This window comes from Cibotium barometz, chromosome 26 (genome assembly GCF_041138505.1).
Source record: "Cibotium barometz isolate CiBa-2024 chromosome 26, ASM4113850v1, whole genome shotgun sequence".
NCBI classification, from domain to species: Eukaryota; Viridiplantae; Streptophyta; class Polypodiopsida; order Cyatheales; family Cibotiaceae; genus Cibotium; species Cibotium barometz.
In genome coordinates, this window is record NC_141071.1 from 55,551,671 (window position 1) to 55,574,354 (window position 22,684).

Sequence of the window (22,684 nt, forward strand, 5' to 3'; positions counted from 1 at the left end):
CGGACATACCTCCTGGACATCTGACTCGCCCAAAAACTTGCTCATATAATGCATAGATGCCCAATGTCATATCTACTAGTATGCCAAGAGACTGCAGGCGCTGAAAGAGCCTCTCTCGTGGTACTGTGTCAAATGCCTTGCGGAAATCCACAAAGCAGCAATAGAGCTTTCTCTTCCTCGCTCTGGCCTGATCAATCATACATCCCAAAGTGAATACATGGTCAGTGGTAGAGAAAGCTCTCCTGAAGCCTGCCTGCCCTGATGAGCGTAAACCTGCTCGCTCAGCATATAAGCTAAGCTCTTGCAGCGGTATGGGCGCCAGGCCTTGCTACCCATTGGTGGACACAGATAGAGAGACCACAGGCCCTCATGGCACGCATGATACGCAGCAAACCGTCAGTACCTCATGACATTATCCGAGCAGAGTTTGCTGCGCCTCCTATGATGGTAGAGGCCATATTTCAGACTACATGCCTGCTAGACAGATTCAGAGAGATGCCACAAGACAGATTGTCATACAGAGCTTTTGAGGCATCGAGACAGCTGGCTGAGGCAGGAGACAGAGGATCATGGTATGCACAGGTCACACATTGGTTCTCACAGCATGGCCTAGACATGGATCATCTACCACCATTCCAGTATGACAGGGATGCACCATATATCCGTCTCTCTCATAGTGAGAGGAAAAAAGTATTGAGACACGACCTATGGCAGCTCTATACACGAGAGACATGGATATCGCCTACACAGCCTCTTCCACCGAAGATACTATACTACAGAGATCACTTCATGAGTATCACTCATGATGGATTTATAGAGAGCCCTAGATACATGGAGGGCTTTTTACCACACGGCTCTCGAGTGGCTATTGGTGAGCTTAGGGTTTCATCACATCGATTGGAGATCGAGACTGGCAGAGCAGCACGGATCCCCCTAGAGGAGAGAGTATGCAGATTGTGCAGAGAGGAGGTGGAGAGTGAGGAGCATTATGTATGCAGATGCAGAGCATATACAGCCATGAGAGAGAGAGATCCCATTTTATTCAGAGAGCCACATTCCCTATGCCAGATCTTTGAGGCAGCAGACCAACGCATACTGGGGAGATTTATTCTAGACATACAGCATCACAGAGAGACATCATTACAGGCTCAGACAGCTCCAGAGGGGGGACGATAGACACGGATTACTACATTTTTTTCAGAGATCCATCCCACTCCCAGCCCCTACACGGCAAGGAATTACTCTCCAGAGAGCAGAGACACTCAGAGCCCGCAGGAGACAGAGGACACCTAGCTTTCGGACACCACGCCTATACTAGAGAGAGATGTCAGAGATCAGAGCTCAGTTTCACAGAGAGGGTGCGGAAGACTGGCTCGCTTCAGAGCAGACCACCCAGGCATGTTCTTCAGGGAGCTGTGGACACCCCCTTCATTGATGTATACCATTTTATACCCCCAGTAAGGTACAGGATGGAGCTAGCTAGGTTGCATATCATGATTGTATACTCCATGCATATAGCTTTGCATTCTCCTAGTAGTAGAGCTCCATCCCCTCCCCCAGGTACACCGATTTGTCTCATAGGCTGAGTTCGGTCTTTTGGAAGACGTTAATAAAATCTTTCTTTCTTTCTTTCTTTTCTTTCTCTCTCTCTCTCCAAACTCGAGAAGGGATTTGACAAAATCCAAGAGCTCAAAGAGAGAACATCCAAGCAAGAGGCTGAGATTTCAGCCTTAAAGGAGGAACTAGTGGAGGCCAAATTGCATGCTAAAAGTCAAGCGGCGGCTGAAATCTCAGCCCTCAAAAAGGAGTTGGAAGCCACTTCAAAAGGAAAGCATGAGGATGAAAAATTTCAGCCCTCCTTTATTGAAGAGCTGAATACCATCAAGGAACAAATGAGGATCATTCGAGAGGAGGAGGAGCAACATAAAGAGAAGACATCTTCATGGGTGGAGGTGATCACAAAGACACAAAAGAAGATGGACGAGGCGGAGAAATGGATCAAGGTCGCCAAGAAAGGGAAAGGTAAAGAATCGCCACCCATCCCCACTCCCACCATCATCAACATGACCCTTGAAGAGGAGAAAAGGAGGAAGACCCGGGCCTTACATGTACGAGTGTCCGGTCTAAAAGACCATGATGATGCGGAAGGGGAAACCAAGGAGCTCTTCTCTATGATGGGCATTGAAGCCATGCACACAAAGGCATGGAGAGTGGGAAAGAAGAGAGAAGGTAGTGCCGAATCTTCTAAGGAGAGAGCACTTATCATTCGTTTCCCCTCCATGGAAGCGAAGAAGGACTTCTTGAAGAGACGTCCTACACTCAAGAAGACGGGAATATTTCTTGGAGATGACCTCACACTCTCGCAACTTGCCCACATGAAAGAAGTTGCGCCTGAGATAAGGGCAGCCCGAGAGAAAGGGAAAGTGGCCTTCTATAGAGATGGTATAGAGTGGTGATTATGGAGAGGCGCTCTTCATGACGACGCGAGACCTATGGGACTACACTCAAAGTTGCTACTTGGAATTATAATGGATCTCTACGCCTTGATGTAGGGGCTTTTGAGGATAGTTTCACTGGGAGGGACATCATCTTCTCCTGTGAGATGCATCAGGCTCCTGGACAGTCCATGCCACATGTTAGTGGATACCGATGGGAGATAGCTTGTAGACAGGAGACTCGTTCAGAGCATAGAGGAAGGGGCTCAGGAGGAGTGGCAGTATTGTTTAGAGAGAAGCTACAGCCATTGATACATATAGTCCGCAGAGATGAGCAGGCTAGGTACATGTGGGTTAGACTGAGGGCAGAGACGGGCAGATATCTCTACATTGCTATATGCTATTTTGCTCCTAGTACATCGGTGTATGCATCACCTATCGGGCAGTCTCCCTTTTCTATTTTGGATGATGACATTTGGGAGTTCTCCAGGGATGGTGACATCATTCTCCTGGAGGACTTCAATGCCAGGACCACCCATAACCAGACACTATTTTATGATACCTCAAAGGAGATGTTGAGGGAGCTTGATGTTAGGGATATGGGCCTATCTAGACTCTCACAGGATGAGGAACATACAGTGTATGGGCGGTATTTGATAGACATGGGGACTGCACATGGATCGGCCATCCTGAATGGCCTTCAGAAATTCCCGACATCGGGCGGTTTCACTAGCTTTCCACATCGGCATGGTGCTAGTACAGTGGACTATATTATGGCTCAGCCCAGTCTCATTCCCTCTTTTCAGGATTTTATGGTAGGCACTAGGCCGGTTGGAATAGCAGTGGATCATGCTATCTTGTCCTTCACTCTCACATTTCAGTTCAGCACCGCTCCATTGGGACAGGTCTCCACACACACTCGTTATACCTTTACGAGGGAGACTGACACCGTGTACACGGATGAGATATAGAGACGCTTATGTGCTGAGGAGCCGGGACGGCCATTAGATGAGCTCACTCAGATATTGATAGAGACGCTTCATGCTACAGCATCAGAGGCATATCCCCATAGTCAACCTACACGGAGACGATCTGGGAACATGCCCCAGAACAGCTGGTATGATGAGGAGTGCAGAGAGATGAGGATCAGATTACAGAGAGAGGTGCTCATGGGTGTTACCACTCATGGACAGTCACGGATAACCTTCCGGCACCTAGTGCGACGGAAGAAGAGGGCTTATCTTGCTCAGTTAGAGAGGGATTTGTATCAGTTATTTATGAGTCAGGACTCAGGCGAGGCATGGAGACTATTCCATGAGCATTCACCATCACCAGCCATTACCTCCACAGAGATTTGGGGTGAGTATGCAGTATCCCTGTACACAGCACCAGGACAGCCGCCCCTGCCAGACCCATCGGAGCCATGCCCAGAGACATGTGCTTTCTTTACTGCTGAGATGGTAAGGAAAGCTATTGACAGGATGAGGACTGGGAGAGCATATGATCATGATGGTTTGGTAGCAGAGCACTTTATTCATGCCAGAGATATGCTTGCAGAGCTTATTGCTATGATGTTTAACCGAGCCATGTGTGAGGGTTTTCCTGAGACTTGGAATATGTCCACGATTGTGCCTATCTTCAAGTCAGGGGATCCCATGCTTCCTGGGAATTATCGTACCATCATGATTGGTCACACATTGGCTAGATTATATGCATCTATTCTTGAGCAGGAGTTGAGTAGATGGGCAGAGGGCATACGTGCATCAGGGCAGGCAAGGTTCAGGAGAGGTTTCTCCACTCTTGACCATATCTTGACACTCGGAGCTATTATTGAGGAGGGCAGATTATATGGCAGGAGGATTTATTGTTGCTTTGTGGATTTCCGCAAAGCTTTTGACACAGTACCGAGAGCCAGAATGATGCGCAGACTACAGGAGATGGGAGTGCCCACAGAGCTGATTTGGGGAATCATGGCTTTATACAAGACAGTTGTGGGGCAGGTACGTACTACTCAGGGTATATCTGAGATGGTTCACTCCACTATTGGGGTGAAACAGGGCTGCCCCTTTCTCCCACCTTATTTGGGATGTATGTGGATGAGGTTTCGGACTATGTAGAGCGGGAGGGTGACAGAGGAGCACAGCTAGCAGGGACATGGATTCTGTTGTTATTGTATGCTGGCTGATCTCAGATTCTCCAGAGGGGATGCAGCGTCATTTGGATGCATTGCACACGTTCGCACAGGACAGTGGATTGTCTGTTAACCTTGGTAAAACCAAGGTGATGGTGTTAAACACCACAGCACAGTGGGTTAGGAGGTCAGTACCCACCTTTACATATGGTCAGGAGATAGTGGAGTATCCAGATGCATATACTTACCTTGGTGTGGTTAGTGGCCCACTATTTTCCTTGAGGAGAGCAGCGGAGACCAAATTGACCAGAGCTTATGCAGCATTGGGGAGACTAGAGAGGATGTGTTCGCAGGTTCAGTTTCAGGAACCTCGAACAAAGCTCTGGCTCTTTGACACTTTGGTCACTTCAGCCATGCTGTATGGAGTGGAGATATGGGGACCCTCAGTGGATCACCACAGCCGAGCCGGTAGCACTGATGGATGGAGATGCATGGAGAGGCCCTTGGTTTCTATGATTTCCCGGATGATTAGAGCCAAGGCCTCCGTACCACATGATATTATAAGTGCAGAGATGGCTGGCGTGAACCATGTTTTCGAAATTAGCAAGAGGATTAGCAAGATCAAGACTCAATTGCACAATGGGAGAGTATATTGTATTATGAGAGATATTCACTTATATACATGGCCATTAGTGTTCACCCTCACTTAAAGTGTGGCCGACCAGGCACTTTAGGCTCATAGGAGGCATAATGCTATTACAATGACTACTCTCATAATATATCCATGAAGTACACCACTTAGGACTTTATCCTAACTTGCTACCACACGCTCTTGAAAAGCGGGATTCGCCATAAATACTCTGTCACACCATTACGGGAGGCCATCCAAGTTGTGGCTTTGGACACTATTGCTTCATATCTTAAATGTATGACCCTTTGGTGTATCTATCGTAACTACTTGATGTACTCGGACAGGGCTACAAAGGCATCTATAGGCTCTGGATACTTTCTGTGCGAAGCGAGGACTCACAGTGAACCTTGGGAAAACCAAGGTTATGGTCTTTCATACATCAGCAGCAGTCAGATGCCAGACTATCCTTACACTAGCCCGAGGACAGGCAGAGGTGGTGGGCTCATATGTATACCTTGGGGTCACATTTACCAGCTCATCAGGGAGATTCTCTATGGCACAGGCAGCCAGAGACAGAGTGACACGAGGGTACGCAGCACTAGCAATTTTGGAACGCCAGTGTCACCAGGCACACTTCCAGGAGCCCCGTACTAAGGGGTGGCTATTTGATACACTAGTTACTCCAGCATTGATGTATGCAGCAACAGTATGGGCACGAGGTTTGGCTACATCCTCATGGACACAGATAGAGCGCCCTCAGATTTTGATGCTCTCACGGATGATCCGCAGCAAACCTTCAGTACCACATGATATCCTTCGAGCGGAGTTTGCTGTACCACCTATGTTAGTAGAGGCCATGTTCCAGACTATATCTTTTATACACAGGATGCAGGAGCTCCCACTAAATCGGTTATCTCGGGTTGCTTTTGAGGCATCCAGAAAGCTTGCTGAGGAGGGACATACCTGGTCATGGTACTCCCAGGTGGTCCAGTGGATATCATCACACAGGATTGATATTGACAGATTACCACCCTTACAGTATGACCTAGCTGCACCACACAGACGCCTCTCTCAGACAGAGAGGAACAGAGTCATGAGACATGACATTTGGCGGGGCCACATACAGGAGACTTGGCTATCTCCCAGTCAGCCACTCCCGACGAAGATGCTCTAATACAGAGACCACTTCTTGAGCACCTCCACAGACGGCTTCATCCAGCGACCATGATAGCCATTGGGTGACTAAGGGTCTCATCACACCAACTAGAGATCGAGACAAGGAGAGCAGCACGCATCCCTCAAGCAGAGCGCATTTGCAGATTATGCCAGACGGGGGTAGAGACAGAGGAGCATTTTGTTTGCCAGTGTGGTGCTTTGCAAGAGATAAGGGCATGCTATCCTGAGGTTTTTAGAGGGACCACATCACTTAGACAGATCTGGGAGAGATCGGACCAGAGATAGCTAGGCAGACTACTACTAGCACTACAGAGACACAGGGAGATCTTACTTCAGAGTCCAGACACCCGCACATCATAGCGGAGGAAGACAGTCCCAATTGACTGACTTCTTCCAGAGATTGGCACCAGTAGCCCAGCCACATACATTGGGAGTGACATCTCAGCGAGCGGAGGAGATTCAAGCTAGGCGACGACCCAGACTAGCCGACTACCAAGCACCACGGCTACACCACAGAGAGATCGCGGCCATCCGGTCTCGACACCAGCAGGAGGTCGAGGAGCAGCTAGGCACATTTTCGCTCTGATCCAGGATGCATGTTCCAAACATTTACGGCATCCTCAGATCGGATGTATGACATATTGTACCCAGACTATGGGACTGGATGGAGTTAGGAGTAGATAACATATCATACTTGTATCACCCCTTCAGCATATAGAGATGCATTAGTAGCCCTAGTACTCCATCCACACCCTCTCGTTTGTACACCACCATTGAGTCCCCTATGGTCGTGTTGTCATACTTGTACATTTTATTCTCACTCCACATTTTCCTCTTGATGACTGGAGGAACAACATTGTACTACTTGTTTGTCTCATAGGCCAATTTTGGCCTTTTGCAGACATTAATCTCTCTCTCTCTCTCTCTCTCTCTCTCTCTCTCTCTCTCTCAACAATGGTAGTGAGGCTTGGCGGAAACTTCGAGTACAGGCCTCCGCCCCTAGCCCTAGCCCTAGCCCTACCCTCTCTCGCACACCATGCACTGGCGGCCTGCCCGCGCTGCCGCCGTGTTCTGCCCTGCCCGTGGCGCCCTGCCTTGGCCTCACGCCTGTTTCGCGCACAGGCCCTGGCCTGCCCGGGCCTGCTGTGCACAGGCCCCGCCCTGTTCTGCCCTGCCCCGCTCTGGCCCGCGCACCTGTGCATCTTATGCACCTTTGCAAGATCTTTCCATTAACTACAGGCTATACCTATAATCTCCATTTCGCAGATCAAGCAGATTAAATCAAGGGTAATCATCTTTTCCTAAGCTCAGAGCACTTCAGGCTCCGTGTTAAGGTCAATGGTCCTGCTTTGGCCCTTGTCTCCAAGGGCCTAGGCATAGTGATTTCTTGGACTGTTGAGGAGAGCTGCATGTTGTATGCAAGCCTTTCCAGGTTCAGTTCAAAATTATTCTTGATCTTTTACCTGCATTGCATCCCCAACAATCGTGATTTTTCAGCATTGTTAGTCTGCAAGTAGATAATATAGTAAAACAAGCCTCAACACTAGGAATTAGAAGACCATTTCTTACAAGTTATAAGCTCCAGATCTGTTTGATCGAATAGCGTTTGAAGTGGATTGTGGTGGCATTCGTGCCATCCGTTCCAATATAGCCATCTCTCTTGCAGCTTCTTTCTTTATATCTTCAACTGTCTTTCCAGCCAGAATCTTCATTTCACAGCACTCATCAGCTTAAAAAAGATGTTTGAAAACCACAACTTCCTAGCATTAACTAAGTGTGTGCTTATAAATGTACAAGCAAAGCAGATCTCTAAAAAAAACCTCAAAAATTAATAGCAAACAATTTAGTGGGCATGAAATATTTGTGACTAGACCTAGTAAGCTTTTGACTGTTCTATTAAAAAAAAGATTTGTCTTCTCTCATTGTCTACTCTTCACTGTTTGAAGGTATCTTGTTCATTGGATTCTACAGAAACAACATTCTCTGTTGTTCTATTGTTTTTATTTAAAAATATCAGATGTGGAAACCTTCGTATTTTCATTTCCCAACTATTTCACTCATCCAAAGTCAAAACATTTTCATCTTGCCTGTTTTGGTGATGTGTTATTTCCTACAATCAGCCAAACTGCAGCCCTTCCTTTACAGTAGAGAATGTGGGAACAAGAGAGAAGTATGAGCTTCTATGGAAACATTGAAACATAACTCACTTCTTCTCCTTTTAACTGTGCCCAAGACTCGCTAACCCTTGATAAGATATCCACGTTCACACTACACCATAATCTTATTGACCCTACTAACCTCTTACAATGTATATGTATTTCACGCGTTGGGAGCTCTAGGATGACTTGCTCGTGCCAGATAAGGCAAAATCGTGGCAAGCCACAATGCTTCAACGTCAATTTTTCAACAGAAAGTCCGTAACACTACTGCTGCGCCAAAATATTGATATCAGAGCAGGTATTTTGCTATCTAACAAAGGCACTACAGCTCGTAAAGATAGCCAGTTTTAAGCCACATAATTTTATTCTATTATGGAAAAGATTAACCTTGCAAATAATATTTGGAAGTTACTTTAAGCTTTCAATAACAAATGAATCATGATGCAACTGATTTGGCCTACATCATAAATTTAATAATCTAATCTACTCTTCTGTGAGTGTGGGGTCATGGATAGAGTGATTCTCCATTTTCACTTTTCTATGAGTTCTACCAAACACCGAGCGAGATTTTTCGAGCAAACCCAAAAACCAAGCGAAACCCATCAAAAAATCCAAAAAATACTAAAATAAAAAGTTACATAGTGTTAACTAAGTATAAAGTCTAAATTGAAAATATCTAAAATAAAAAGTTACAGTATACTAATTAGTCATGAACGCACTCACTGTACATAAAAAACCTTATGTGTTGATTCCCAAAATACTAACAATCAACCAAGCTACCAAGATCATTGATCACCGCGTAACAAAATTGAAACACAAATATAAAAGCTAATATGAAAAACTCAGATGAGTATGCTTGGTCCTGCACTTGACCCTCAACTAAGCAACCTATGTTTGAGATCTCTCTTTCTCTTGCTTGCCCTCTTGCAATCCTTGGCAAAATGCCTGCATTTGAACCTCCACATCAACTGAGCATCCCAACATCTTAAACTCTAGAAATCAGGTGTCCCTTGTCTCCTGTATGATAGAATGCAGGCTTTTCTAGTGGCCCTCCCCTCATGGAGAACCCTTCCTAGTGCACTAGCAATATCTATGACCTGCTCCCAAAATACATAAGGAAGCCCTGGGAATTCCACCCAAGCTGGGCACTGATATTGAAAGACCTCCTTTGGTTCAAAGGCAGGTGACCATGGGATAGCATAAACAACATTTGTTGCAAATGCATTGAGGATAAGTCCTCTACATACATTCTTGCTAGCATTCTTACCATTAAAGGCCAATGACGTGCTTGTGAAAAGACAGCACTTATGATCAGAGTAGTCGCACTGTGATTTTAGAACCCTCCCTCTCTTAGAGCAGTCTTCAGCTATTCATAGGTCAAATCAAATTCACTTCATAGATTTCATGCCTTTTTAGGCACTTTAATACTGATTTGACTGCTGCTAACTGGTTGTGGTAACCTTAAAATAGCAAGGAGCTCCTCTCCACGTGACCAGACCCTCAGATTTCATCTCCTTCCAATGCAAGCAAAAAAAAATTCCATGTGGGACATTGCGCCAGCACGGCCTCCCGCACGCAAATTTTTTTATATGGTCATCGTCATCACATCATCATAAGCACCATCACATCACCATAAGAACTATAAGCACCATAATCATTATCACATCACCATAAGCACATTATCATCATACAAAAATTGCATGTGGGAGGCCACGTCGGCACGGCCTCTTACAAGCAATTTTTTTAATGATGATGATCGTCATCACATCACCATCTTCATCATCATCACATCATCATCTGGTCTACAAATCCAAATTCAGGACAACCTACAGCAGCACCAGGCTACTTCCACTCAGCCATCTGACTCGGTGGACCTAGGCGGCCTCTTGGCATGCAAGTCACTAATAAAGACAGAGAGAAGAGAGAGAAAGAAAAGAAAGAAAGAAAGATATATTAACGTCTACGAGAGGCCAAAGTCGGCCTATGAGACAAAAAATAATACAACTATGTTCTTCCGGTCATCGAAAGAAAAGAAACAAAAGAAAAAGTGTGCATGTGTTGCGGTCACTCCACGTGGTACATCAGCTGGCATAGCTCTCTGGAAGAAATCTGTGAGTTGGGACTGTCTCCCACCCCTAGTGGGAGCGGGTGTCTGGAGGAGTCTCTCTCGAGAACTATGAAGCTCTAGTAGTAGTCTGCCAAGCTGTCGCTGGTCCGAGGCCTCCATCAACTGATGTAGTGAAGAGTGCTCCTCAAACAATCCTGCATATCTATCTCTGACCCCCTGGTGGGCTCTACATCTACATACAAAGTGATCCTCAGTCTCCACCTCCTCGCGGCACAATCTGCATATCCGCTCAGCTCTAGGAACCCGTGCCGCTCTCCCAGCCTCTATCTCTAGCTGATGTGATGAGACTCGTTGCTGTCCAATAGCAACACGAGCTGTGTGGCATGTATACACCCATGTACCGCAGTCGATGTATAAACCCATCCCCTGAGATGCTCATAAAGTGGTCTCTGTAATACAGCATCTTCGGTGGTAGTGGGCTCTCTGGTGCTGTCCATGTCTCCTGTATGTAGCGCTGCCATATGTCCTGTCTCATCACTCTGTTGCTCTCATTGAGAGAGAGGTAACCCCGTGGAGCAGACTGATCATACTGAAAAGGTGGCAACCGCTCAATGTCTATACCATGGTGTGAGAACCACTGTAGCATCTGTGCATACCAAGATCCAGTGTGTCCAGCCTCGGCCAACTGTCTGGATGCCTCAAAAGCTCGGCGGGATAATCTCTCCATGGGCATCTCCCTCATCCTGTATATAAAGGAGATCGTCTGGAACAATGCCTCCACTGCCATAGGTGGTGCAGCAAACTCAGCTCGAACAATGTCGTGCGGGACGGATGGTTTGCTGCGTATCATCCTCGAGAGCATCAAGAACTGTGGTCTCTCCAGCTGTACCCATGTGGAGGCTGCAAGCTCTGCTGCCCAAACCGATGCTGCATACATCAAGGCTGGTGTCACTAATGTATCAAAGAGCCACCCCTTCGTGCGGGGTTCCTGAAAATGTGCCTGATGACACTGACGCTCAAGGCCAGCAAGAGCTGCATACCCCCGGGTCACTCTGTCTCGGACTGCCTGAGCCATGGAGAAGCGTCCAGCTGAGCTAGTAAATGTGATGCCAAGGTAAACATAAGAGCTCACCACCTCGACCCGCCCTCCTGCTAATGTGAGAGTAGTGTGGCTCCTGACTGCGGGTGAAGTGTGGAAGATCATAACCTTGGTTTTCCCAAGGTTCACTGTGAGCCCTTGCTGTGCGCAGAAGTCATCAAGAGCCACAAGGTGTCTTTGAAGCCCAACCTGCGTGTCGGATACCAAGACGATGTCATCAGCATAAAGCATAACATGGACAGTAATACCTGATAGCTCAACCCCAGAGCCTCCTCCCTGTGTGATGTAATCGACCACCTCATCAATATAGAGCCCAAAGAGCGTGGGGGAGAGCGGGCACCCCTGCTTCACACCAATGGTGCTAGCAACTGTGTCGGACAAGCCTCCTCGGCATCGGACTCTCCCAAAGACCTGCTCATATAGCCTGTATATGCCCCACATCATGTCTGAAGGTATGCCTAGTGTCTGTAGTCGCCGAAAGAGGCGCTCTCTGGGCACAATATCAAATGCCTTGCGGAAATCCACAAAGCAACAATAGAGCCGTTGCCTCCGTGCCTTGGCCTAATCAATCATGCACCTCAATGTAAAAATGTGGTCGATGGTCGAGAAGGCTCGACGGAAGCCTGCCTGGCCTGCTGCTCTCAATTCCCCAACCTCTGCATGAGTGCTCAGCTCTGCCTCCAAAACTGCCCCTTATAGTTTGGCCAATATATGGCCAATCATGATGGTCCTGTAGTTCCCGGGGTCCAGTACATCTCCCGCTTTATGGATCGGCACAATAGTGTGCATCGTCCACTCAGCCGGAAACCCCTCTGACAGAGCTCTGTTGAAGAGATGAGCAAGAAATGGTGCCAATGTATCAGTAGCATAGATGAGATGCTCTCCCTGTAATCCTGTATGATCTGTCGCCCGTCCATGTTGGAGTCGGCATATGGCCCTCCTAACCATAGGTGGGGTGAAGAAGGTGGAGACTGTGGAGCATGGCTCTGTGGGCTGTGGTATAGGGGGCTGTGCAGGCACATCATAAAGTCTCTCTGCATATGTCTGCCAGGTCTGAGGATCGGCAATAGGTGTGGGAGGACGGGGCTCTCTGAGTCTCCTCCAAGCAGCAGCAGCATCTCTGCTCATGAGCATGTGATGTGTGTCCCAGTACTGAGCCTCCTCATAAGCTCGCCGCTTATGGCGGGTGAGAGTATGCATCCTCCTACCTGCCTGCCTGCCTCTCGGTGATCTCCCCGCGAGCCCTCTGCAGTCGGAGACTGCAGTAAAGGTTTCTGCACTCATCATCATACCATCGGTTCTGGGGCATGCTCCCAGATGTAGGTGGCCGTCCTGTCTGTATGTGGTATGGGAAACTCCTCGTGGCTGCGGAGTGCAGTACATGTGAGAGCTGGGAGGTGAGCATGGCCATGGGTGCCGATGGATCTAAGGCAAATAGCTGATCATGAACATGATAGTCGTACACCTCGGCTAGATCCTGAGTGAAGTGAAAAATAGTGCATGGTGGCTGTATGATGGGTGGGTGGGTCTCCAATAAGCTCCTGAAAGTGAGGGATAGGTATGTATGATCCGCCCCAATGGGGCATGGTGATACGGTGAAGTGAGACACCATATCTGCTGCCTCCCGGGATCCCATCACATAATCCACTGTACTACTACCGCCTCCCACTGGAAAGCAGGTCAACCCACCTGAATCTCGCCACTGAGTCATCCCGTTATAAATAACGAGATGGTGTCGGGCCCCAAGCTCCAGCAAATGTTGCCCATATCCAGTGTTGTCAACTCCTCCATCAGCGGAGATCCGAGTGGTCCCTGTATCCTCTGTAGCTAGCAATTCTAGTCTCAGGGGATCCTCAAAGTCATAGATCTCGCACTGTCTGCTCTGAGTCCGTGCATTGAAGTCCCCCATCAAGAAGACTTCTCCCAGTGTCGAATAGTGTAAGATCTCCTCAAATAAGAGAGAGTATGGAGACTCACTAGCCTCTCCTCCACCCGGCTCCTCGGTGGTGGCAAACCGCGACGACCCCTTCGGAGGAAAGTAGCAAAGGGCGATATAAATCCATCTGGTCTCCGAGAGGCGTAAGCTAATCCACATGTATCTCGCCTCCGAGTCTCGTGCTACGACTCGAACATGCTCATGTAACCCATGCCTGAAAAGCACTGCAATACCTCCTGAACCTCGGGAGGTGGCCTGTCTCATCCCCTGTCGGTGAGCTGACTCCCACTGATAACCCTCAACCCGTGGTAAGCCCCTCTCCGGGCTCTCATGTGTCTCTGTCATCAAGATGATATCCCGGCCCTCCATCACCTCCTCAAGTCTCCCTGGATGTGTCCATAGGACTCCATTACAGTTCCAGATTGCTATGTGTATCTCTTTGTCTTCATGTTGTTTCCTCCGTGTCTCATAGGCCAGATGGCGCTATTCGACCCTCTTCCCATCAATGTAGATGTGACCATCCCTATAATGTGCCTTCTTCCCTTCTTTGCGTGCCGCCTTGATCTTCGGCATGCATAATCTTCTGTGCTCCAGTTGCATCCATGTGAGGTCATCATCGAAGTAGATGGGGTCCCCTGGCAAGCTCCTCAAGATAGCCCGTCTTCTCATAAAGCTCATCCTACTCTCCTCGTCCGGGAACTGTAGCACTAAGGCCTTGCCTTTGGTGGAGTCCTTTGGGGTTGTCCTCCATACTCTAGTGAATGGGAGCGGCTCATCCTCCTTTAGTCCTACCTTGGTACATAGGTTCCGCCCGTCAATCTCGGGCGTGGAGGTAGTGCTCTCTGGTATCCCTGTGACTCGGATGTTGAGGCGCTGGATCCGTCGCATCTTCTCTTCATCAAGAGTAGACTGCATCATGTGTACATCTTCTTGTACCTCCTTCTTGATGTTCTTCTTCATCACTTGTACATTTTCTTGCACCTCCTTTTTGATGTTCTTCTTCATCACTTCTACCCATCCTTCGCGGGCCGCCTCCATTTTCCCCTCGAGTGTGTGGGTGAGGGTTTTGGTGATCTCTTCTTTGATTGTCTCTTTGTCCACCTCAAGAGTCTCTCCTTCCTCCCGTGGACGATCGCGTAAGGATGCCACTTCGCCCTTCAAAAGGTTGATTTCCTCCTGCATGGCGAGCTTTTCCTTCTCCCACTCCTCTTGCATGGTAAGCTTCTCTTCCTTCCATATTTCGGCTTCGGCCTCCAGCTTCCCCATGCGTGTCAATAAGTCCTCCTTGATGGCGGTGATGGTGCTGTCCAGTGTCTTCTTCTGGTCCTTAATAAGATCCCTAAGGATATGATCAAGCTGGCTGATTTTGTCATCTACAAACCCTCCCATTGTAGAGGGAGGGAATGTTTGAAAGGAGCAGGTAAATATGTGGGAGAGAGAGAGAAGAAATGGATGAAATTCAAGTCCCCATTATGTTGCTGCCTTGGGGGCCTGAGCAAGGGTGGGTGGGGAAAGGGCGCGGACAGATGCAGTGATGCAGGCGAACAGTGACAGAGAGGCCTGGCGAAAGATGGGTGGGGAAAGGGCGCGGACAGATGCACAGAGAGAGAGAGAGAGAGAGAGAGAGAGAGAGAGAGCTGTATTTTCAGTATATTGTATTGTACAAAAAGCTGTCCACAGGACTACAGAATCTGTGGCCTTCGGCCTCCCAAAAGAGGCAGTCTAAGACCTACCTAACTCTTAACCTGTCCCACAGGGGGTCAGATGAATAGACTCAGTCCTAGCCTAGCCTTATGGCCATCAACTCGCTGACCTGCTGTCGGCCAACAGCAAGGACAACAACCCATCCAATAAATCATCCGACTTCATCTAAGGGTCTTGTCCATATGGCGACTGCTTTCCTGCCCAGTTCGGGATTCTTCTGCATGCTCCTGAGCCTTGCTAGTACCCTAACCTAATATTTATATGCCACCCAAATCAGGGATTAGCCTGGAGATTGGCCATGTCCATGTGTGATCGTGAGGCTCTTTGTTTGTTTTTTTACGGATATTTTCTTTTAGTTTTACTTTCAGTACCATGATGATGTATTCCATGGACATGATGTAACATTTTTGTCTCATATGTCATTTTGCCCTTTTGAAGACTACGACTTTCTTTCTTTCTCTCTCCCACACAGATAACACACCATCAACACACCATGGTCTCTTGATGGTGTGTTATCTGTGCAGTGGGCTGTCTATAGAGATGGCCGCATCATCATCACTGAGCGTCGCCCCAAATAGGGGCACAGAGTCTACGAGACCACACAACTGAGGCTAGCCGTATGGAACTGCAACAACACATTGTGGTCTGTGACCCAAGAGCGATGAGCAAGACCCTCACAAGTAGGGACTGCACACTACCCACTCCCCCACAAACACCGCTCACCTCTCGCTACACCCAGATCCATTTTGATCACGAGCTTGATGGTGTTTACTCAGACCACATTTATCGCCACCTCTAGGATGTGGACCCTCTTGCCCCCTTGCCACCCTCACATCCCAGCTCACCACCATCCTTCACAAATCTGCCACCATCTCCTTCATATGCACACCCCACTCCACTCCCACGTCACCTTACAGCACCATGCACCACAATGGTTGGTATAAAACGAATGTCGGGCCACCCGCTCCCATCTCAAGCATGAGGAACGCGTTGGGAAAATCTTGAGGCGATTAGCGCAACGGATTTCCCAACACATTGCCAAATGCAAATAAAAAGAGTTCTACGCTCAAAAAGAGGATGAATTATATCGACTCTTCCTAGGGCCTAACTGCAAGGACACTTGGAGAGACCTCCGTGAGCACCACCGCCATGCCCATCACTTGCCCAAACACTCGGTACTCATATGCACACTCTTTCTATCACATCCCCGAGCCCCAGGAGGGATGTCACAAGAGATCTTTAATACTATTGGGGGTGAAACAGGGCTGCCTTTTATCACACACTCTCTTTGGCCTTTACATTGATGAGATCTAGAGCTTCATTGACAGATTAGGTGGGCCACGCCCTCCACTTGCAGGCATACTCATTCCCCTTCTCCTCTATGCAAATGACATTGTGCTCATATCAGATCCAGCCGAGGGGCTTCAAAGACACCTGGATGCTCTACAGGTTTTCTATACACATCGAGATCTCAACCCCTCTCGCCCCTACACATCCAGATTGAGCTTCATGAATAGGGGAGCCCGAATGGAGATTGTCCAATCATGTGTACCTCGGAGCTATTTTGAGTGGCCCTCGATTTACCACGACCACAACAGCACACACTAGAGTGACACAGGGATATGCAACTTTGGCCCTACTTGAGCGCAATCGTGCTTTTAGGCCCATTTCCAGGAGCCCAAGATGAAGGGCTAGCCCTTCAACACCTTCGTCACACCAACCTTGATGTATGGAACACCTTTGTGGGGACCACATCTATTAGAGCAGGATAAACAGCATGTGGAGAGGCTCCACGTCATGATGTTCTCTCTCGTGATTCACAACAAACTATCAGTCCCACATACAATCATTCAGGCAGAGTTCGTTGCAGCCCCAATGGTGGTGGACGCACTTTTTCAAACAAACAAAGGGTTGGCTCTTCGACACCCTTGTCACATCAGCCTTGATGTATGGAGCACCTTTTTGGGGACCAGATCTATTAGAGCATGTGGAGAGGCCCCAAGTCATGATGTTCTATCATATGATTCGGAGCAAACCATCGGTCCCACATGCGATCATTCAAGTAGAGTTCCCTACATGTGGTGGACGCACAATGAGCCTATCGGAAAAAAGGACATTATGGGGACCACTTACTAGAGTTGGGAGCCAGGCATCGTCTCGTTATTTATAACGGGATGCTACAGTGGCCGGGATCAGGAGGGCTGACATGCTTCCCACATGGGGGTCATACACGAACCAGAGGCACGGTGGTAGACTACATTATGGGGTCTTTGGAGGCATCACAGCTTGTCACCTCATTCTCCATTCCACCTCATCCTATTGGGGCAGATCATACATACTTGGCATTTTCACTAGCCGGATCACCAGTATCACCAGCCCCCCACATACCAACGCCACACACTACCATCTACTTCACACATGACATGGCAGACATATACACTGGCAGAGTAGAGGATGGGCTCCTACTCATGGATCCCCTGGTACCTATGGATACCATTACAGCCCAACTGGCATCACTCCTACACACAGCTGCATTACAGAGCTTCCCACATCGTGTCCACTCAGGAGAGCCTGCGAGATCTGGGACTATGCCCCAGAAAAGATGGTATGATGACAAGTGCAAAGCCCTATACTCACGGCTCTGCATACAGAGAGCCTTGGGAGCCATCACAGAGCACGAGTCGAGGAGAGAGGTGAGGAGACTTACTCGCCGCAAAAGGCGGGCCTTCACAGAGATACAAGAGCTAGAGATCTTCCATTTCTTCATGAGTAGAGATAGCCCTATCTCATGGCGGCACTTCAGAGAGCCCCGGACACCGACACCCATTTGCAGACCCACAAGCATGGCATACATATGCAGAGGGCCTATACCACGCCCCACAGCAGCCACCTATACCTCAACCACAGGAGCCTCGACCTACCACAGCTAGCTTCTTGACCATAACCACATCATCATCCCAAGCAAGAAAAAATCACGATAACCTTCATGATCATAGTCACATGTGAAGGGTAGGAAAAAAAAACTACTTGGGGAAGGCCGCGTCGAAAATTGCCTAGGAGAGGCCGCCCCGACGCGGCCTCCCATAGGTAGTTTTTTTTTTTTATGATGCAAGCACGATGCGAGATGGAGCACATAGGAGGCACACCACATAGAGGGGTGTTTTGGTCATTCATGGTGGCTCTCATGCAGCGAGGATCTAAGGCAGGGCCTATTCACATATATATACACACACTACACTTGGCCATCCAGTATAAACACATGTCAGCCTATTATAAATGCCCACGACCAGTTCTACTGCTCAACATTCAACAGTGTTCATCTACTCGAGTTGCATCGCCTCCTTGGCGTGAAGATGACAAAGACGGCCACTTTAATTTCAAGCTTGGAGAGAACTTGACATGTAAGGATGTGCTAGGGACGTTTGGGGTAGCCGATCGGCGGGTGGATCTCGGTAATGAGGAGTGGTGGGCTCAGGTGATTAGGAGAAAAAAACTGCCCGTGGAAAGCTGCGCCGACACGGCCTCCCCCAAGCAGTTTTTTTTCCTACCCGGCAGTTTTTTTCCTATGGCATCCAGCTCTGCCTGCATAGCACGACGCCAAGGCTCATGTGAAAGAGCCTCGTCTACAGAAGTGGGATCAGAAGGACCATTAATGATAGTAGACATAAGAGCATAATTAACAAACATGTTGCCCTCATGAATTTGTTTCCCTGTAACTCTGGAAGAACGCCAAAGAGAACCACGCGCAGGAGCAGAAGGAAGCTCACGTAACCCAGAATCACAAACTGTCTAATAATACCAACCAAGGACAGATATGCTATGCTCGAACTCGCCGGAGGAGGAGCAGGGTCATCATCATCTAACTGAGTATCCTCAGCTGGAGGTGTAACAGAAGCAACGGGAGCGGAAGGAGGAGGAGAAGGAGGCGGAGACAAAGACGGAGGTGAAGGAAGAAGAAGCTCACCACCCCCCTCTGAAGATGTAGGAGTCTCGTTGAACACCACATCACGGCTCACAACAACTTGGCCTAAGGATCATAAAGACGATATGCCTTGAACACACTGCTGTATCCGAGAAAAGTCATGCACTGAGACTTCGAGTCCAACTTGGAGCGATGCTCCTTAGGCACATGAACATACGCTGTTCACCCAAATATTCGGAAATGAACAACGGAGGGCTTCTCACCATGGAAAGCCTCATATGGAGTTTTATCGGGAAGAGCAGCAATAGGAGACCTGTTCTGAATGTAGACAGTAGTGGAAGCCGCCTCAGCCCAAAAACGTCGAGGTAATGAAGAATGCTCAATCATAGCACGGGCCATCTCCATAATGGTCCTATTCTTCCTCTCGGCAACTCCATTCTATAATGGAGTATATGATGTAGTAAGCTGTCTCCGAATGCCAGGTGTCTTGCAATATTGCTTAAACTCCTGGGATGCGAACTCACCCCCTCCATCGGTCCTGAGAGCCTTGATCGAGTGACCGGTCTCTTTTTCCACCTCAGCTCTCCAATCACAGAAGTGCTGAAAAGTCTCATCCTTGGTCTTCAAAAAGAAAACCCAAGTATATCTAGTAAAATCATCCACCATCACGAGCATGTACAACGCCTTACTCAAAGACGCCGTACTCATAGGACCACATAAGTCTGCATGAATGAGAGCAAGTGATGTCGAAGATCTATGTTCGCCTCCTTCGGAAAAGCGGCTCGGTGTTGCTTCCCCTGTAAACAAGAGGAACAAGCAGAAGATGGAGCCTTGATGGTCGGTAATCCCTCAACCAACCCATCCTTCATAGCTCGCTCTGCAGAAGCTGATAGCTCAAATGGCCAAACCGAGCATGCCAAAGAGCAGAAGAAGCACCAGAAGAAAGCAGAGCAGTCAACTTATAGAGACCACTATCTTAGACTCCCTGAGCCAAGATGCTACCAGTCGCCTTATCACGAATGGTAATCTCATAACGAGAAAAGTCAGAACGGAATTTGTTGGATGAGAAAGTTTATAATGGCTTAAGGAGGATGGTGGTGTCTGATGAGTAGTTGAAATAGAAAACATCCCACACAATCAAAGAAGAGGAGGTTACAGGAATAATATTAGGACCCTCGTTTTGGAAAGATGCCAAGATGATTGTCAAGATCGAGAAGGAGCAACCATGGGGCTGATTTATGAGCTAACAGAGGAGAAGATACAAAACATGCAGGACATTGATACAACCAAGCTTGCAGATGTTCAAAATCTCTGTGTTAATAGATGGGACATGATGCATTCTCCTTTGTTTTGCATCCCATTTGGAGAGGGAAGGGTCAGGAGTCTAACGATGAAGTGCATGATGGATGGATGACGGTCATAGAGCGATATACTGGATATGATACAAAGATGCAGGGTATCTTGATTGATGAGTTGGATGTGTATAAATCAGAGGGGGGTTCTTTCTCTCGTGCCCTTGCAAAAGAGGAGAAGAGAATGCACCAAGCAGTGAAATGGTGGGAGACATTTGGTGCAAGTACTCCCAAATTGTAGCAGCTTGCTATTCATGTGCTTTCTCAAGGGAGTTGTGCCTCTCCATGTGAGAGAAATTGGAGCACTTTCTCTCTCATTCGTACTAAGAGAAGAAACAGGTTGAAGCCCTCCAATACAGAAATGTTGGTTTATATACATACTAATCTACGACTCATCACAAAAATTAAGGCTCGAGGGTTTGAGAAGATGGAAATCACCTTGGACATGATCAACAAGGAAAAAGATGATGAAAGGCTGATTTCTTTGCAGGAGATGCAAGAGCAATATGACATTGGGACAACCACAACCACAAATGTTGGAGGCATTGAGGAAAATGTGGATGATGAGTCAGATGATGATGATGAGGATTCTTCTTCTTCCTCTCATGAGGATGAAGAGGAAGAAGTAGAAGGGGATGAGAAATTAGAATACAGCAGAATAGACTCTTCCAAAGTTCCAAGTTTCATGAAGTATTTTATCTCTAGAGTAGTATTTAAATTTCTGCTATGGATGTTTGTTTGCTACAAGTTACAACTTGTGCTTTGATTTATCTAGTTTTCACTATTTAGCCTTGAGGCTTGACCCTTGGGTAAGCAATGAGCCTTTATGTAACTTGTAAGTGTTGTAACTTTGGAAGTTTTTATAATGGAACTTGGAGAGCTTGAGTTTACAATGTATATTTGTATCTATTTGTTTAAATCTCGTCCTTTCTATGAGGTATTATATGGGTCACATATGTTACTCGACCTAGGCCTGAAACATACTCGAAACATTCTTACATACCTGAATGCGTATGTGTTTGCTAAACGTATGTTATGAACTATGGCCCCAACCACATGATGATGCATGTTTTCAAAAACTTGATTGGACAGTGTGTGTTCATATTTTTAGATGACATACTCGTATTTTCAGCTACTGTTGAGCGTCATGACATTGATGTGGAGAAAGTCTTGAAGTTGCTGGAAAGCAACGAGCTCTATGTCAATGAGAAGCAGTCAGAATTTTATTTGTTCGAGGTTCACTACCTTGGATACATAATCAGTGCTAAGGACATCCGACTTGATCCGGCCAAGGTGGACGAGATTGTCAATTGGGAAGTACCACGGACCACATATGACATTAGATCCTTTCTGGGTATATGCCAGGCATACTCCACCCACATAGATAGATTCTCTGACCTCTCAACAGATCTCACCGATCTGCTAAAGGGTGTCTAGACTAGAAGGCAGCGGATCCAAATGACTCCACAAGCGTTGGAGGCATTCAAGAACCTCAAGGTGGCTTTGTTAGAAGCGCCTTGCCTAGCACTTGCCTTGTGGGACAAGCTGTTCCAAGTAATCACCGATGCAAGTAACATTGCAATTGAAGGTGTGTTACAATAGAATGGCCATCCAGTAGCTTACATGTCTCGTAAGTTACTGCATGGGGAAAAAAATTACTCGGTCTCCAATCGGGAACTCCTAGTAGTTATTCAAGCCTTGAAACATTGGAAGCATTTCCTTTATGGCCGTGAATTTGAGGTTCGCACTAACCATAGTAGCAATGAAATGCGTTTCGCTGTCCCTGAGGCATACGAAACGTTTCGTTGTTTTTGAAACGATTTTTTTTTTTTTTGGACTTTTTTTTTCCCCAAAACTGCAATATCCACGTTAAAAAAAACGCGGCTGCCGTTTTTGTGCGTTTCTGTGCGAGCGCCGGGCAGCCTGCATCTTCGAAGTCACGCCGGCGCACAGGTTCTCACGCGTGACGCACGCCCGCCTTGCTACCAGTCACGGGACCTGAACCTGCAACATACCCAAAGTTGTTGGGACGAACTTCCACGTTGCCACCAGGATTGGGACCTGATTCTTC

At 47.6% G+C, this 22,684-nt stretch overlaps 1 protein-coding gene across 2 annotated transcripts in view; it reads right to left on the reverse strand.

The window, feature by feature from the left end:
* LOC147624120 (uncharacterized) overlaps nucleotides 1–22,684 on the reverse strand; it is a 54,907-nt gene that overhangs the window by 16,124 nt on the left and 16,099 nt on the right. For both annotated transcript variants that reach the window (XM_086820783.1, XM_086820782.1), the window contains one exon: nucleotides 7,943–8,079. In XM_086820783.1, the coding sequence (XP_086676909.1) occupies nucleotides 7,943–8,079 (137 nt within the window). The remainder of the gene's footprint in view (nucleotides 1–7,942; nucleotides 8,080–22,684) is intronic.